Source organism: Pelophylax lessonae, assembly GCF_965119305.1.
Source record: "Pelophylax lessonae genome assembly, chromosome: 4".
NCBI lineage: Eukaryota > Metazoa > Chordata > Amphibia > Anura > Ranidae > Pelophylax > Pelophylax lessonae.
The window spans coordinates 195085749-195105620 of record NC_138771.1 but is presented as its reverse complement, the minus strand read 5'-3'; the positions used below and the strand labels follow the sequence as shown (position 1 = coordinate 195105620).

Below are 19872 nucleotides of genomic sequence, written 5' to 3'. Positions count from 1 at the left end.
TTTGGGGTTATCGCTCTCACTCTCGTACTGGTCACTGGAAGTTCAACATGGCACCTCATGGCAAAGAACTCTCTGTGGATCTGAAAAAAAAATTGTTGCTCTACATAAAGATGGCCTAGGCCAGTGTTTCTCAACTCCGGTCCTCAGGGCACACTAACAGGCCAGGTTTGCAAGAAAACTGAAATACATCACAGGTGATATAATTTGCTGCTCAGTGATTGCAGTATTCTAGTCTGCATCTTCCCAAGGTAATACTTAAAATCTGGCCTGTTAGTGTGCCCTGAGGATCGGGGTTGAGAAACACTGGCTTAGGCTATAAGAAGATTGCTAAGACCCTGAAACTGAGCTGCAGCATGGTGCTCAAGACCATACAGCGGTTTAACAGGACAGGTTCCACTCAGAACAGGCCTTGCCATGGTCGAACAAAGAAGTTGAGTGCACGTGCTCTGCATTATATCCAGAGGTTGTCTTTGGGAAATAGACATATGAGTGCTGCCAGCATTGCTGCAGAGGTTGAAGGGGTGGGGGGTCAGCCTGTCAGTGCTCAGATTATACGCTGCACACTGCATCAAATTGGTCTGCATGGCTGTCTTCCCAGATGAAAGCCTCTTCAAAAGATGATGCACAAGAAAGCCCACAAACAGTTTGCTGAAGACAAGCAGACTAAGGACATGGATTACTGGAACCATGTCCTGTGGTCTGATGAGACCAAGATAAATGTATTTGGTTCAGATGGTGTAAAGCGTGTGTGGCCGCAACCAGGTGAGGAGTACAAAGACAAGTGTGTCTTGCCTACAATCAAGCATGGTGGTGGGAGTGTCATGGTCTGGAGCTGCATGAGTGCTGCCGGCACTGGGGAGCTATAGTTCATTGAGGGAACCTTGAATGCCAAAATGTACTGTGCTATACTGAAGCAGAACATGATCCCCTGCCTTCAGAGACTGGGCTGCAGGGCAGTATTCCAACATGAAAACGACTCCAGACACACCTCCAAGACAACCACTGCCTTGCTAAAGAAGCTGAGGCTAAAGGTAATGGACTGGCCAAGCATGTCTCCAGACCTAAACCCTATTGAGCATCTGTGGGGCATACTCAAACGTAAGGTGGAGGAGTGCAAGGTCTCTAACATCCACCAGCACTGTGATGTTGTCCTGGGGGAGTGGAAGAGGACTCCAGTGGCAACCTGTGAAGTTCTGGTGAACTCCAACCCAGACTTCACTGTACTTTAAGAGTATTGCCAGATCAACTAGATCTTTTACTACTGGCAAATTACATACTGTACATGCAGGACTAAATAGCATTACTTTGTTTTAAAAGGAATAAAAAATACTGAGTGACAAAAAAAATACACACAACAGTATTTAAAATGTAATTAGACCTTACCAGATGCGCGTCTTGAGAATCTGCTTATTATTGGAGCTGAAAGATATAACAAAGATGTGGTTAATATTTGTAATAAAAACAGAAAATTACTTATTACACACATAAAATAACTTCCAAAGCAATTTTGTGACTATTTAGTAAATAAGTTCTGGACTGCCTTATATGCCCACATGAAATATTTCAGTTTTTTCACAGAGTTTAATCATTGACAATGCCTCATGTACATAGACCCTTAGTAGCTTCTGTGTGCTGAGACGAAAAATCCCTGGTGCCTTCTAGTACCCACAGAGCCACATGTGCTGCATATAACCAACAATAAAAGTGAATGGCTGTATGCAGCCACAATCAAGTAAATGTTGATGGTTTCTGCATTATTGTTTACCCGTCCAAGTGCATACGCTGCTTCTCCCCAAAAGCAAAAGTGTGGAAGCCAGCAGAATTTACCCGAGCATGCCCATGTTCAGCCATTCACTTGTACTTACAGCTGTATGCAGTATGCCTAGCTCAGTACATAGAGGCTGCTAAGTGTGTATGTGCATTAGGCCTAACTTGCTGCAAATGGTTACTTTTAAATTTACTTACTGTATTACTACAGGTTACTGCACTTTTACATTTTTGTTACTTAGTAAAAAATAAATCTTTTTTTAATAAAGCACTTTCATATGCCAAATGCAACATATAGTCTGTCTTGTTTCAGTTACTTTATAAATGAAGAAACGAATGACTGTGAGGAAATCTGGTGCTTTAACATCCCACAGTGTTCATAGCATACAGAAATCTAACATGCAAACTGTAAATTTGTAGCATATGGCTTGACATCAGCTTTTTTACAAATTAAAATGGAAATGTACCCAGATGTCACTCTTAACAGATCAGCTGGTCCTGGTGACAAAAGTATGTTCAGAATTAAGAGAGAAAAAATGTTCACAATACATTGCAGATGAAGATAAACCACTTAATAAAATAAAGGGATATATAGATATTGAGACACCATGGGGTATTTCTATAAAAAAATATATATATATATATATATATCCATAGTAATTTGCCAATTGAACATACATGTACATGTGTTCTTTGCAAATGGGACAACAAAAACAAATTGATTAGGCAATTTTTTTTTAAATATCAAATTTTTCCACTAGATGGAGCTAAGTATCATAAGAAATCCTGATTATACTTACAGCCATCTAGTGGCCAAATACAGTGCCTTCTGTTTTAGGTCAAGAAAACTTTTTCGATCAGCACAACAAACAGCTTTACAGTGGGGATCAAAAGTTTGGGCACCCCTGGTAAAAATTTGTATCCAAACTTTCGATCCCCACTGTATAACATTCATGTTTTGCCGTATTTGAACAGAATGCATGTACATGCACTTGCATTGGATGAGTTGCTATGCAAATCGTTTATACACCCCATATATATGATCTGCGTATAGAGATTAAGAAAGCAAAATTCAAACAATAAATCAGTGATCCTAAACAGTGAAACGCTGGTTGTCATAAACCTGCTCCTGCAGCGAGAAAGCCCTGCATGCAAACATGAAAAAGAGCCTAAAGTTTCACCTACTGGCTCAAATACAGAATACAAAATACTAATACAAATTTGAAATTATACTGTGTTTGTGTGCCCTAAAATTAGTTTCTTCTTAGTAACTTCTTAGTAATGGTATTTTTACCACTTAAGTGTAAAATGTGCTGGGCACTGTGTGTTCCAGTATTACAAGCAGGCATCCTCTAGGATCACCAGACTGCCAAGATAAGTGAGTGGGAAAAATGGTGCAAAACAGCAATCCCTGTGTGCAAAACTGTTCCTCCTAAATATAAATGAATGCTAAAATAAATGGTCTCTCTCAGTAGTAAATTGGAGTTGTATATTCTATGCTTGATGCTTTCACTATGCACTCATAGGAAAGAGCATCTGTCCTCATTTATCCATTACTTACAAATACACATTTCAGAGGACCAGGAATTCGAATGTATTACTGTCTGTTAATTATCCCAAAAGATTTCAGTTAAACACAGCTGCCTGTGCTAATATTTTAATTAGCTGAATGAGCATGGATGGACTATGATATCTGAATTTAAATATGTTTCATTGCATGTGGTTCTCTCCTATATAGGGTATCAGTTATACACCAGGGGCTGCAGCAGCTGCTTACCAAAAGCATATAATGTCCAGAAGTGCATATCTAAGGAGACCTTGTAATGCTCATTCAGTTTGAGGTAGAACTCTTATACAAACTCAGACTGAAAATTCAGTTAAATTTTACACATTCCTTCGAAATAAACCTTATGTAAAAGAAAATAGATTTAAAATGAGAGGTTGAAAGGAAAGGGCAGGGGAGGAGGAGATAAATCCTTTCTTTTTGGCCACTTTTTCATTTTTCACATGCAATAATATGATATTTTTTTGCTTTGAAATTACTTTAAAAGCCTTTGTCACGCTGGAAATACACTAGAAGGAACATCTCCAGCGTGACAAAAGTGCATCAAAATTATTACCCTTTAAATCCTATGTGACTTTTCACATTGCTGCGCTGCAGTTTTAAAAGTCCTGCATGCTGCATCTTTTCAAAAGATCACCAAAGATACACCTTCCATTTAAGTCAACAGGAATCATACCAAAAATGCACCAACAACACACCCAGGGTGTGTTGTTGGTGCATTTTTTGGGTTCACGTGCCACAAAGATGCTGGGTGTTAAGAAGCGGGCACCCGCCGGTGTCCTTGACAACCAGTGAATAGCTGATTGTCAAGGAGCGTGCACATGCCAGCTTCTTTAACAACCCACTGGCATCCTTAACAATTAGTGAATAGCTGATGTTTATGTTTATTTTTTTGAGGTGGATTAATGCAGCAGCACACTATAGGAATTATTTAATTTATTATTTATTTTTTATTTCATTTAAAACTTAATTCTTGTGAGCATTATAAACGTTTTAATTAGGAAGGCAGACAACATGATATAATGAATTCTCTATAAAAGTTACTATTTACAGCTTCCTGTATAAAATTATGGTTACATTATAGTTGGTGAACCAACATTTTTTTTCAAACCAATCATTCGACCCCAAGTAATTTGCCAGGGATAGGCATGCCACCTTACTCAGTAGGATCTTAATTAAACCTGGGTATATACTAATAGAATTCCAAAAGAAGATTTGTAAGAAAAAAAAAATAATCAGAACATTCAAATGTAATTTAAGATTTTGTTTGCTTTGAAATATTCAGCGATGAAGCTGAATGTTCAGCATTTAGGGGTACTTCGCTGGAGCTGAAGTGATTAATATACACTTATTGGGAATTTTGTTTTTTACCAAAGACATGTATCAGAATACATTTAGGCCTAAACTAAGGAAAGAAATTCGTTTTTCTTTATTTTATTTTTATTGGATATATTTTATAACAGAAAGAAGAAAATGTTGGGTTTTTTCCCCAAAACGTTTGGCCTTTTTTAGTTTATATAATAAAAAACAAAAAACCCAGGGGTGATCAAATACCACCAAAGGATATGTTTGAAATGTTACAGTGCAAAGAAGCAAAGACATAAATGTCCATATACTCAACAAACCTAGGGAAAAAAATGAGTGGAAACATTTGAAATAATATTAGTTATCAAAACTACGTTACACAAAACTTGCATTTTTTGTGATGATTTCTCTGCTTATTATAAAAAATAAATAAATTCAGGTAATTTTCCAGCAACGGATGACTAAATGAAGACCCCACATATACTATACATGATGTGAAAAATGCAGTGTCCTGCACATTGGTTAAAAAGTTATTGTAAACTGGTCAATTCCAAGATCTCCTAAAAATTGGTCTGTGTACCAAGGTTTATATAATTTCTGGAACATTAGGTGCTTAATCTGAATATATGGAATATGTTTTTTTTTCATACAGATTAGTCATACTAGAAGTTGAGAGCCTTTGACACTGGGAATTCTACATAACTACTAGTACTGAGAATAACCAATGCTTCTAGCTGGGCTTCTGTAATACTGCTGTGCAGGGCTCAGTAAAGCAAAAGACCAGGTATGCTACCCACACTTGATTATTAAAATTGTTTGCTGGCAGACAGAATCACATTCTGGCTTCTTACATCTCGCAGGTATTCAAAGTCTTATTAACCCCTTACCCACTGGGCACTTAAACCTCCTTCCTAACCAGACCAATTTTCAGCTTTCAGTGCTCTCACATTTTGAACAACAACAATTACTCAGTCATGCAACACTGTATCCATATAAAAATGTTGTCCTATTTTTTCCACACAAATAGAGCTTTCTTTTGGTGGTATTTAATCATCACTGGGTTTATAATTTTCTTGCGCTATAAATGAAAAAAGACTTAAAATGTTGTAAAAAAAAAAGCATTTATGTTTGTACATCATGGGACACAGAGCCATAAATCATAACATGTGGTTATATAGCCACCTATAGGGGAAAGACACTGGCAACCATTCCAAATTAATGACACCCTATATAACCCCTCCCATACAGGAAGTGCTAGAAATGGCCAGTGTCTAAAAGGTGCTGTGGAGAGGTGCTCCACATATTTGTTATGTTTCAAAGAAGAAGAAATACGTTTATGCTAACAACCCCAAAGAAAGATCACTGGATCTATAGGGTTAGCTATCAGATCCATCTAAAACAGTCAATGGACTAAAAAGATGGTACCCGCGCCTCGGGAAGCAGATTTGAGGTTTTACCTGTAACGCTGTCCTTTTTAGGCACTGGAACCTGGGATCTGGACCCTTGGAATACCAAACCCCAAAGGCGCTCCGTGCAGGGTTCTCTACAGGTCCAAGGCCCCCTGGCCCCTCTTATATAGGGGACCCAGTCCTTGAAGGTCTCCAAAACAATGCTCACCCTGAAGGGTGAAGATTGGATTCTTGCTTATAGCAGTTTCCTGCGGCAGGACTGGTGAGTCCATTTTAAATATTAACACAGCAAACAAAAACCTTATAAGGTTTAAAATTGCAAAATAGTAAATATTTTATGCACTGTTTCCTTTATTAAGATTACAGAGACTTGTGCCAAGTGTATTTCTAATTGTAATTACATCATTGTAGCAGGTTTATGCAAAGTATGTTACACCGTTTCTTACCCTGAGCTGATCACCTGAAAAGTATCAGCTGTGACAAAAAACATTTAGCCTAAACTGCTGTTACCCCCATTTGTTTGTTGTGTTCGCCCTGGTGCATAAGCGTCCCCATGTTTGTCTCTGCCTTGATCGTGTGTCTGTGGCGTAGGCCTATTCGCACGTGCGTGGGAATCTTCGCCTTTAAGTGCAGGCGTATGCCGTGCGGTGGGCGTGTTCTAACGTGATTTGGCATGCACATGCACACCACGTACCACCACACACAAGCATAAAACTGCGCATTCTGCAAGGAACTGTCTTCAACACACTAGCCTCTGTCACAGGCAGAAAGGGACACAAAGCAGCAGCAGCTGGGTTGAGTGAGTCACTGTGGGTGTATGTTACTGGCACAAATAGGTCCTGTATCTTAGGATAATCAGTGTTATGTGTATTAGGCTGTATAAGCTTGGCACAGACCTTGAGTACACTTTAAAAGGTAGTACCTCAAGTTTGTCTTGCTGTAAAGCAATGTTGGCCCGAAAAAGGACTGGAGGGAGCACAGTTGGAAAGGGAACTATGATGCCACCATCAGGCCCTGAAGGTCCTAGTCATGCTTCCACTATGTCTACTCCTCCTGATAAGCTAGAGGCAATTAGCCAATCTGAGCCATTACAGTTGTCAGGCAAAGTAGATTCTCCGTGTACTTCTGCCACAGCGTATGTTACCAAGGACGATTTGGCATCGGCATTAGCCAGCCTAGAGGGTAGGACTGCTGACATGATTGCAGCACCACATGGAGGAAAGAAGCGGGTTAGACCCCCCTCTCCTGAGCCACCCTCTGAATCAGTTCAGGATTGGGCAGAGGATGTGGAAGATGTACCTGAGGGTGAGCCTATAGAAGGTCAAGCTTTAATTTCCACTTCTGGGAGTCAGAGTCAGAGGAATTTCTATCAGCCTCTCAATCCCAGAGATTGTTTATCCAGTCTCTTGCTGAAATGGTCCGGGCTGAGTTTAAACTTCCGCCCTTAGAGACAACTGAAACCTCTTTTTCCTCCCTAGGCTCATTGCGCCCTCCTAAGAGTCCTCGGTCATTTCCCATTCATCCACTCTTGAAGCAAGAAGATAATGATTGGGATCATCCTGATAGGATGTTTGTTCCTCCTAAAAGGTTTTCATTGTTATATCCTATGGAGAATACGTTTTCTAACAGATGGAAAATTCCCACTGTGGATGCAGCCATTTCTTCGGTTAACAAGAATTTAACCTGTCCTGTGGATAATGCCCAGGTTTTTAAAGATCCAGCGGATAAAAAGTTGGAATCTTTATTGAAAGCCTCCTTTGCGGTTGCAGGTTCTGCAGTACAACCAGCAGTAGCAGCCATAGGAGTGTGTCAGTCTTTGAAAGATTGCACAAAGTGAGTGGCCAAGATGGTTCTTTCTCAAGGAGAGTCTATGGTAGATCGGTAAGATCTACCTCGTACTTTGTGTTGCGCAGTAGATGCTCTTATGGACTCCATAAGGCAAATGTCACGGTTTGCTCTGATGACAGTGCAAATGCGCAGAATCCTTTGGTTGAGCTGGTCTGCTGAATTACCATGTAAAAGGTTACTGGCTAGCTTCCCCTTTCAGGAAGAGTGCCTTTTTGGTGATGATTTGGATAAGTATATTCAAAAGATCTCGGGGGGGGGGGGGGGGGGAGGAGAGTACGTTGCTACCTGTAAAGAGGAAGAGCAGGCGTCCTTCATTTAAGATCCCCAGCACTCATAATACCAGTGCTCCCAATTCCAGGCAGTGGCGACGTCCTCAACCGTCTGCATCCGGACCTAAGCCTTCGGGGCAAGGTCAGAAAAAGCTCTGGGCCCTGAGATCAGCAGAGTCTTCCTCTAAGCTCTCTCAATGAAGGGGTGACCCCACTCGCCTTGGTGGGGGGGAAGGCTATTGCAGTTCTCAGGGGCATGGGTGGAGTTAATTAAAGACAACTGGGTTGTCTCCACCATTTCACAGCGATACAAGCTGGAATTTCGGGTGTTCCCGCATCCTCGGTTTGTGAGGTCAAGTATACCAACACATACCCTAAAAGAAAGATCTCTCTTTCAGCCTGGCATTGGACCAGCTGAGAGCTCAGAGGGTGATAACCGAGGTTCCAGAAAATGAAAGGTTCAAGGGTTTTAACTCAAACCTATTCATAATCCCCAAACAAAACGGGGATGTAAGACCTATTTTGGATCTCAAGGCGCTGAATCAGTTTCTGAATGTTCGTTCTTTCCGCATGGAATCAATTCGTTCAGTCATAGCCTCCCTGCAGGGAGAGGAATTTCTAGCATCCATAGATATCAAGGATGTAATATCTTCATGTGCCTATATTTCAGACCCATCAAAGGTGCTTTGTTTTGCGATTGGAAACCATCATTTTCAGTCTGTGGCCCTGCCCTTCGGGTAGGCCACAACTCCAAGGGTGTTCACAAAGATCCTAGCTCCAGTATTGGCTATTCTAAGGTCCCAAGGGATATCTGAAATAGGATATCTGGATGATCTATTACTAACAGATCGATCGGCATCAGCTCTAAGCCGAAATATCTTTCAGACAGTACATTGTTTGGAAAATCTGGGTTGGATACTGAACTTAGCAAAGTCAGCATTACAGCCAGTCCAGTGTCTGGAATACCTGGGGCTTCATGTCGACACAGTGCAGGCAAAGATATTCTTGCCAGCAAGAAGGGTCTCAGACCTGAAGGGTCAGGTTCGGTCTTTAGTAAGATTGATATATCCATCTATAGGTCTTTACATGATGTTACTGGGGAAGATGGTGTCCACATTCGAGGCATTTCCCTATGCTCAATTCCATGCCAGACCCTTGCAGAACAACATTCTGTCTGCGTGGAATGGAAAAGTTTAGTCCTTGGACTGGTCCATATCTCTGCTACCAAGAGTACGACAGAGTCTGAATTGGTGGTTGTTGACCAGAAATCTGGAGATGGGGAAATCCTTTCTCCCAGTGACCTGGAAGGTAGTGACTACAGATGCCAGCCTCTCCGGCTGGGGAGCGGTTCTGGAGGATACTACTGTCCAGGGGAAATGGTCTTGGGTAGAGAGTTGTTTCCCCATAAACATTTCGGAAATTGGTGCAGTCAGTCGAGCTCTAAAATTCTGGACACCCAGACTTCAGGGTCACCCTGTAAGGGTGCAATCCGACAATGCCACGGCCGTGGCTTATGTCAACCATCAAGGAGGCACAAGGAGTCGATCAGCCCAGAAAGAGGTGGATATTATCCTGTCCTAGGCAGAGAAGTTTGTGCCATGCCTGACAGCAGTGTTCATTCCAGGAATAGAGAACTGGCAGGCAGATTTCTTGAGCCGTCAACAAATGTTTCCGGGGGAATGGTCTTTACATCCCAAGATTTTTCAATTTATCTGCCTACGCTGGGGGGTCCCAGACGTAGATCTGTTGGCATCCAGGTTCAACAACAAATTGGAGAGATTTGTGTCCAGAACCAGGGATCCACTCGCAGTCAGAGTGGATGTTTTGGTGACTCCTTGGGAGAAGTATTCCCTGATCTATGCCTTTCCTCCGGTACAGCTGATATCGCATTTGTTGCGCAGGATCCAGCTGGAGGGGAAACCAGTAATTCTTGTAGCTCTGGCTTGGCCGAGGAGGATTTGGTATGCACAAATCCAGAGGTTGGCAGTGACGAGGCCCTGGGGTCTTCCACTATGTCCAGACTTTCTCTCTCAAGGTCCGATATTCCACCCTGCTGTACAGTCTCTAAATTTGACAGCTTGGCTACTGAAGCCTTAATCTTGGAAGAGCAGTAATATTTATTACAGGGTTTGGAAATCCTACATTGCTTGGTGTGAAGCCAGAAAATAGCATCCCCGCACATATAATAAAGGGAGAGTTCTATCCTTCCTGCAAGCAGGGGTAGATATGAAATTAGCCCTAAGCACGATTAAAGGGCCGATTTCTACTTTATCACACCCATGGTTGGGGAAAATAAATGTAATAAAAATGAATGTCCTACCGAGGATCCTTTTTATGTTTCAGATGTTGCCTCTCAGTGTCCCTGTAGGCTTCTTTTCACTTATCCAGAAGTTAAGATCCCGTTATGTTTGGAGGGACAAACATCTCCGTTTAGCTAGAACTACATTATACCTCCCAAAAAGATTGGGTGGACTGGCCCTCCCATATATTAAAGCTTACTACCAAGCCACAGTTCTGGTTCGCCTTTTGGACTGGAAATTTGCCAAGCATTCAAAACTATGGGTCCAATTGGAGGAACAGCTTTCTGGTCTAGATCTCACTGTTGCCCCCTGGATACCTAAACCTGAGCAGAACTATTTAAAATCTATTTCTCCACTGACTGCCTCCTCCCTTGCGATATGGGATTCCTTACATGTTAAGTACTCATGGCCCTACAACTCGCCTTTGATGCCTCTATTGCACAAGGACTTCTTCTTGCCTGGCTCACTGGATAAAGGATTTAGAGACTGGTCTCCATCTGGCCCCCTTTGTTTACATCATGTGATTAAAGATGGTCGCCCCAAAACCACTCACCCGTTTGCTGGGTAATAAACCTGCTTCTTTTATGGACGAATGGAGATATAACCAGTTGCTGAAATTTCTCCACTCCCTGCCTCTTCCACTGAGGGGCTTGAACCTTATAGAAACGATCTTCCATCATCATAATCATCCACCGCATGGTTTATCACAATTTTACAAGGCTCTTGTGTCACTGGACTCTCCTTCCTTTCCTCCATACTTTGACAAACGGCAAGCGGATCTTCAGAGCACTATTACTGACAAAGAAAAACAAAAGATACTTTGTCTCACGCACACCTCCTCTATTGCAATGAAAGTGACGGAGACCAGCTTTAAACTGCTGACTAGATGGCATTACACCCCACTTAAACTTCATCGGATGTTCCCTGCCACCTCCCCATTGTGTTGGAGGGGCTGAGGAGCATAGCTTCTCATGCTCATCTGTGGTGGGAATGCCCACGCATATGCATCTACTGGCCAGAAGTCACTCGTCTTATGAAACTGATTACCCACCTCCAGCTCCCTTGCTCCCCATGGTCTATTCTATTTCATTGCACGGATGAACCAGTGGGCTGATAAAAACGTTCTCTTACGCCCCATTTGCTCAACGCAGCCAAATCTTGAATTCCGCTCTTTTGGGGTTGTACGGAGATTCCCTCCCTATAGCGTTGGCTACAAAGGGTCTATGACATTTGTCTTTTAGAAGACCTCACCTATGTGACCAAGGGTGACACCGATTCTCGTTATAAAATATGGGCCCCCTGGTTCGCCTTTAAGCATACTACTGTCTATATCTCAGTGATGGTCGAGGAATCAGATCCCCAGACACTGGCTTCAGTTGTGTAAAGGTGCTTTATTCTTTTTACTTGCAAAATAGTCTACTAAGTGTATAATGTGTGCTATGCCAATGCAGTCCAGCACATATCCCCTCTCCCCCCTCTCCCTCCCTTCCCCCACCACACTTCTCAATTTTTCTCTCTTTCTGTCTTCCACACTGTAGGTCCCGATCTGTACACTGTAGGTTACCAAAATTCTATGTGGTATTGTTTTATTGATTGAGATGAATCTGAGTATGCGATTCAATGCCTGGGCCGGGATGTTGAATATTCTGAGTAATCACTTGTTCAGTTACAGATTCCGTTTCCAGACTCCTAGGATCTCATGGTTCTACTTTTAATATGATGTGTAAATTGTTTGAACTGTTATTTCACATGCATTTCCTTGTATTTGTGCACACTTAATTTTGAATAAACATTTATTTAAAAAATAAAAAATAAAGGGCAGATTTCAGCTCTATCGTATTTTTCCAGGAACCGATTGCTTCCCGATCATTGGTTCAAACCTTCGTCCGGGGAATATTGCGTTTGCTTCCACCAGTGAAGCCACCGTTGTGTCCTTGGGACACAACGGTGGGGCAGGTTCCCTTTGGGGCAGGTTCCCTTGGTTCTTTTGACCAGAAAACTGTTCTTTTTGATTGCGATAACTTCGGCTAGAAGGTCCTCACCCAGATTTTTTGCCCAAAGTAGTGTCCGTCTTTCATTTGAATCAGAACATTATACTACCTTCTTTTTATCCAGATCCTCACTCAGAGGAGGAAAAGTTATTGCATTCTCTTGATGTAATGCGTGCACTTAAGATTTATTTACAGGAAACAGCTCAGATTCATAAGACCGAGAGCTTGTTTGTACTGCCAGAAGGCCCCAGAAGGATTGGCAGCAACTAAATCCACTATTTCTTGTTGGATTCACCAGGTTATTACCCATGCGTATGGTTTAGTAGGAAAGGTTCCAACTTTTTCTGTAAAGGCACATTCTATCAGAGGAATAGGTGCCTCTTGCGCACATCGCCATCAAGCCTCTATGGCTCAGATTTCCAAGGCCGCGACCTGGTCGTCGGTGCAAACGTTCACTCGTTTCTATAGAGTGGATGTTGGGACCCAGGAGGAGTCTGCAGGCGGCGGTGTAATCCTTCTGTTAAGGGTCAGATGGTGGTATTTTTTTGGTGTCCCCCTCCCCTCAGATGCATCACTTTGTTATGCATCCCATATGTTATGATTTATGGCTCTGTGTCCCGTGTTGTACGAAAAGAAAAATAGATTTTTAATTCATACTTACCTGTAAAATCCATTTATTGAAGTACATCATGAGGCACAGAGGTCCCTCCTCTCTTCTATGGGGTCTTTTATTGCTTGCTACAAAACTGAGGTACTTCCTGTATGGGAGGGGTTATATAGGGGGTCATCAATTCTGATTGGTTGCCAGTGTCCTTCAGCTATAGGTGGCTATATAACCATATGTTATGATTTATGGCTCCGTGTCCCGTGATGTACTTCAAGAAATGGATTTTACAGGTAAATACGAATAAAAAAAATTTTTTTTTCTTTGTTTTGGTTTTAGAATTTGCAAACTTAGTCATTTTTCTTCATAAATTTTGGCCAAAAGTTATACTGCTACATATCTTTGGTAAAAATAACCCAAATAAGTATATATTACTTATTATGATATATTGTGAAGGTTATAGAGTCTATAAGCTAAGGTGCCAATCATTAAAAATTGCTCACACATGATGTACTGACGGCCTATCTCATTTCTTGAAACCCTAAAGGGCCATACACACTATAAGATTTTCTGAAGACTTTTTCCCTAAGATTAACCTTTTCTATGTAGTGCAAGGGCCTGCCAGATTGCATACAAATTGAAAGTGTTTAGGTTTGACCTTATATTATATGGTTTTGGTAAATCTAAAGGAAAAAGTCTTCAGAAAATCTTATAGTGTGTATGGCCCGCCTAAGGCCTCATGCACACAGGGCGTTTTTGCAGCTGCTTTTAGGAGCATTAGACGTTTTTTTTTTTTTTTGCAGCTTAAAAACGCCCCACCATGTTATTTTATGGCCTCATGCACATACAGATGTTTTGCAGCTGTAAAGTGGCATAGGCGTTTTTTTAAGCTGCAAAAAAAAACCCAGGGCCAGTGCGTTCTGAGGACCAGCATCAGAGCTGTAAAAATGTCTGACGCTGCTAAAGGCTGCTTAATGTTGCTTATACATGGGAGCCCATTGATTTGAATGGAATTCGCATTGCAAGTCAGGATGATCCGACTTGTTGTGCGACTTGTGCTCTGAGGATCTTGAAGGGGAACTGCATGCCAACATGGGGAAAAAAGTGATGTGGGGGTCCCCCCCAGGTTCCAAACCAGGCCTTTCGTGCCGGATATGGATTTTGAGGGGAGCCCCACGCCAATAAAATGGCGTGGGGTCCCCCTAAATTCATACCAGAGCCTTATCCGAGGTTCCAAACCAGGCCTTTCGTGCCTGATATGGATTTTGAGGGGAGCCCCACGCCAATAAAATGGCGTGGGGTTCCCCTAAATTCATACCAGAGCCTTATCCGAGCATGCAGCCCAGCAGGTCAGGAAGGGGACGAGCAAGCGGCCCCACCCCCTCCTGGGCCATACCAGGCCACACACCCTCAACATGGGAGGTGGGTGCTTTGGAGCAGGGGGGGGCTCTGCACCCCCCCCCACCCCAAAGCACCTTGTCCCCATGTTGATGAGGACAAGGGCCTCTTCCCAACAAACCTAAGCAGTGGTTGCGGGGGTCTACGGGCAGGGAGCTTATCGGAATCTGGACGCCCCCTGTAACAAGGGGGCCCCCCAGATCCTGGACCCTCTCCCTATGTGAATTAGTATGGGATACATTGTACACTTACCCATTCACCCCAAAAAAGGCAGTGCAGTGTAAATAATGACAAGAGACGGTTTTGAGAAGTCCTTTATTAAAAATCTTTCTCCGATCTTCTTCCTCCCATCTTTTTCCTCCCGTCTTCTTCCTCACGTTTTCTCCCTCCTGTCTTCTACCTCCAGTCTTCTGCCTCCTTTTCCCTGCTCACAGATGAACCACAATCCTGGGCCCATTATCTTATGGAGTGAAAGAACCTGGTCCTCAACTCAGTCTCAGCTTTCTTGGAAACTATGTTGCAACATTATGACAACCCACAGCGGATGGCCACGGCCGAGGCAGCCCCACACACACACACTACAGCAAGGGCGTCGGCCTGTAGTGGACTATACAGTTGAATTCCGCAAATTGTCAGCAGATACCGGCTGGAATGAAGTACCAGTTTCGGCTTGGCCTATCTGAAGCACTTAAAAGACGAGCTGGCTTGAGTCAATGCCCCTGCCACTCTGCAACCCCTCTTTAAACTGGCCATCCAGCTTGATTGCCAACTGCGAGAGCGACGATCTGAACAAATTCGGTCCTCTAGACCTACCTGGATGCTACCCAGAGTTCCCCCAGCAATCCACTCTACTCCTGTTACCTCTTCTTACTCAACACCTCTGGAGGGGGAACCAATGCAGATTGGACTGATGCGTTCTGCCCTAACTCCCGAAGAAAGGGCATGCCATCGGCAAGCCAACCTATGCCTCTACTGTGGACTGCCTGGACATTTTCTTTGTAATTGCCCTGTGAGACCCAGTAAGCCCTGGCCTCCTTGCCCTGCTTACTCTCCAGTCTCCGGGATTCATCCGGCTCACCTCTTTCGGCCCTATGATTGTCCCAAAGAATTGCTCCCAGGTGCAGAAATTCTGTTTGGCCAGATATTCCCGTTATCCGAGACGGAATCGGAAGCTCTACATCTCTACATTGATGAAAATCTAGAGAAAAGATTTATTCGTCCATCCTCTTCTTTGTTAAAAAGAAGGACCACACACTTAGGCCCTGTGTGGACTACAGAGAATTAAATAAAATTACCATTAAAAATCAATATCCAATTCCCTTAGTACCAGAACTCTTTCAAAGATTTCGGACTGCCCAGGTTTTCACAAAACTAGATCTCCGGGGCTCTTAACACTTAGTCCGGATTAGAGAGGGGGACAGGTGGAAGACTGCTTTCCGAACCCATTTCGGACATTTTGAGGAACTGGTCATGCCCTTTGGATTATGTAATGCCCCGGCAACTTTTCAGCATTTCATAAATGACATCTTTAGAGAATACCTGGATCACTTCCTGATTGTCTATCTTGATGATATTATTATTTTCTCTGCATCACTCGAACTACACCATGTATATGTGAAAGTCTTAACTACCCATAGAAAACATGGACTCTATGCAAAAGCAGAGAAATGTGAGTTTGAGACAAGCCATCCAATTCCTGAGGTTGATAATATCTAATAATGCAATCACCATGGACCCCCAGGAGGTGTCTTCTATTCTTGAGTGGCCTGCCCCAGGGGATAAAAAAGGGATCCAAAGACTTGTTGGATTCACCAATTTCTACAGAAGGTTCATCAGAGGGTTCTCAGCCATCATCACCCCCCATCACTCAACTGGCACGACAACACTCTCGATTTCAGTGGTCTCAGGAGGCCCAGGAAGCCTTTGATTAACTTAAAGCCCTGTTCACTTCTGCTCCAGTATTACAGCACAAAGAACCCACTCTACCCTACATCCTGGAGGTAGACGCCTCGGAAATTGCTAGTGGAGAAATCTTATCACAGTGCCAAGGGCCTAAAGCTTTGCTCCACCCAGTAGCCTTCTTTTCAAGAAAATTAAGCCAAGCAGAAAATAATTATCATGTGGGTGACCGGGAGCTGTTGGCCATCAAGACGGCTTTAGAAGAATGGCAATACCTGCTGGAGGGTGCAACTCACCCTGTAATGAACTTTAATTTCACAACAATTTGGAATACCTTAGGACTGCCAAATGGCTTAGACCCCGGCAAGCATGGTGAGCCCTGTTTTTCTCCCAGTTTAACCTTCACATTACTTATCGGTCGGGGTCCAAGAAGAGCAAAGCTGACGCTCTCTCGAATGTTCCCGGAAACTCCTGAAGTAACATCTAACAGCACAATCCTGTCCTCCCAAATTTTTTTACTAATACTACCTGATCTAAAGTCAGCCATACAGCAAGCATCTGCCCAATGCCCGGAAACTGAAGTTTCTTCTTTAAGGAAGCAAGATAGATTCTTCTGGCATAACGATAACATTTTTGTACCACAAGAGACCAGGAATTTAGTCCTTAAATCATGCCATGATCATCAGCTAGCTGGTTATTTTGGAGTACACAAGACCATTGAACTTGTCCAATGGTCCTTCTGGTGGCAAAGCTTGAGTCAGGACTGCGTTATGTTGGTTCCTGCACAACTTGCCTTCGCAGCAAAGGGAGTAACACTAAAGCCGGGGGCCTGTTAAGACCATTACCAGTCCCAGACCTTCCCTGGAAAATGCTGTCTATGGACTTGATTGTGGATCTACCCCCTTCTGAGGGGTTCACTTACATTTTTGTAATAGTTGACCGAATGTCTAAAATGTCACATTTTGTACCTATGGTGGGCACTCCCTCTGCCGCAGACACAGCCCATGCCCTGCTAAAGGAGATAGTAAGGCTCCATGGTCTGCCCAGAAACATTGTCTCTGACAGAGGGGTACAATTTACCTCCAGATTCTGGAGAACTCTTTGCAGAGCCTTAGACATTGACGTCTGCCTATCCTCACCCTACCACCCCCCAAGCAACGACCAGACGGAAAGAACCAACCAAACCTTGAAACAGTACCTTCAGTGTTTTTCCACTTTCACACAAAATAATTGGGTATCTCTGTTAGCCTGTGCTGAATTTGCCTGCAATAACTCAGTTCAAGCTGCCACCAACCAGACTCCATTCTGGGCCAACTATGGGTACCATCCATCCTTTTTTCCTGAGATGTTGCCTGAAACTCCTGTGACTGCAGTTAAAGACAGATTAACCTCTAACCTAACCAAATATCAGTTTCTTCAGGAGGCCATTTCAAAAGCTCAGGAGGATTATAAAATGTACTACGATAAGAAGAGGAGGGGGAATCCAGTTTTGAAAGTTGGAGACAGGGTCTGGCTATCTATGGCCAATTTGAAACTCCCTTGCCCTTCACGGAAGCTGGGTCCAAGATTCATTGGGCCATTTGAGATAAGGACAGTGATAAACCCTGAACCTCCTTACCTGTCATTTAAAGTGATACATTCGCTTCCCTGGCGGTATTACACTATATATGTTTCCTTTTTTTTTTGGGTAAATCATGTATCCTTGATCAATGAGAGATCTCCCTTTGCCTTTCAATCGAGAACACACTACAAGGAGAATGCGATGATACTAGCCCTTCATTTTCATCACTTTGATCTCTACTGGCTTGTTTGACTTACCTGCCGTACGGTATTGTAAGTCCACATATTGTGGTAAGCGCATATTATTACATCATTATTAAGAAGTGTCATCACCTGCATCAGTTTTCAGCTTCTTTGACCTCTATACCATCGACAAGATTCACTGTTTTTGTTGACTGGACTCTCTCCATATATGTTTTATTTATTTTTATATGGACTCATTTATATAGACTCACAATATTTTCACAGTTATATGGGACATTATGTTGTCTATCGATTGATCCATCTGTTCAGTATTTTGGGTCACACTTGTTTATTGATGGAAAAATAGGGGGGACCAATGCGCTACCAATGAGGTAAATGAGGTAGATAAATAACAGAAAAAGATGAGTGGAGCACCGAAATCAGCTGCTGATTGTAGAAATGTCACCATTTACTGTTAAAAAGTAAAGGAAAGGGGGAATCAGCGCTCAATTTCTAAAATGGTGGGCCACAAAACACAAAGTAGATGAAAGGTGTTCACAAGAAATATATGATGAATAAACAATATATATAATATGAAATATACAATGAAGATCATAAAATTAGCTAAATAGCTAATAGGTGATAAATATTCAAAAATATGTAAATGCTTGTTTATTAATATTTTCTAGCGCTGCACTTATTTTTATATTCTCCCATAAATAAACGGAGCTCAATGCTTTAGGCAGGACCTTCTATCAAGCATCCAATGTGATAACAGCCCGTGTGTCTGTATTACTGGGTACTGCTGAGCGCGCTCCATTACCTTATACAAAAGAGCTGAGAACTGTGCTTTTTAGCACAACGGGATTAATTGCGCTTGGTGTATATTAATATCCAAAAGTGCACTTATTAGCACAAGTGTACATTAAGATCCAATACAGTATGGCATGGTGAGGATATACTTTGTGTGTGATGAAGAACTGATTTTAAATCTGCTTTCAGCATTGATGTTATATCTAATTACAAAATTACATTGCCATATGTTTTAAACATATAAAATATTTAGACTATATCCACCAAAAATGTATATTTAAAGCAGAACTAAACTAATTGATATAACTGATTCCTAAAACAGTTACATTATTGGCATGACTATGTTGATAACTATTACAGATACCAGTGTGCTTATGTCAGCTCTCAGCTGACCTTTCCTGCCCTCAAATGGCCGGCAGCTGTAGATCTAAATGGGGGCTAAGATTGCACCGTCTTTGGTTGTAAAGAATAGAAGGGTTTAGTTCTGCTGGTCCCCTGATGCTGCTCCTTTACGCTGTTTGTGACAGCTCTGGCGTTGTGAGGACGTCATGGGCCTATCCACAGAGGAGAACAGAGGAATGAACTGGCTGCCAGGGAAAGAGGAAAAGGAAAGTGTTTCTTAATCATTTCCCATAGACTATATGTGCAGTTAACTATCGCAATGCATTGAAGGAAGTGGGGGGGAGGGCAACTAGATAACAATGTTTACATACTGGCTGGGGTTTAGCTTTAAGATATTAATGTAGACTTGGCAATCACACAGTCTTCATTAAATATGCAGACTCATTCTCTAATTTTCTACAATGAACACCAATCAGTGGTCTACTTTATAAACATTATGCTGATCTAATGATTTTTGGGGTATTTGCAATGCAAGAGCTGCTACAGTATTAGTGATTAGGCAGCATCAAGTTAAAACCATTATACTAATAGCATTTACTGTCATTCACACTTGATAGCTC

The 19872-nt window shown here is 42.4% G+C and overlaps 1 protein-coding gene across 2 annotated transcripts in view; it reads right to left on the bottom strand.

The window, feature by feature from the left end:
• The window catches only part of PRKAR2B (protein kinase cAMP-dependent type II regulatory subunit beta), a 288149-nt gene that overhangs the window by 180399 nt on the left and 87878 nt on the right, over positions 1-19872 (bottom strand). For both annotated transcript variants that reach the window (XM_082254393.1, XM_082254394.1), the window contains exon 2: positions 1384-1419. In XM_082254393.1, the coding sequence (XP_082110519.1) occupies positions 1384-1419 (36 nt within the window). The remainder of the gene's footprint in view (positions 1-1383; positions 1420-19872) is intronic.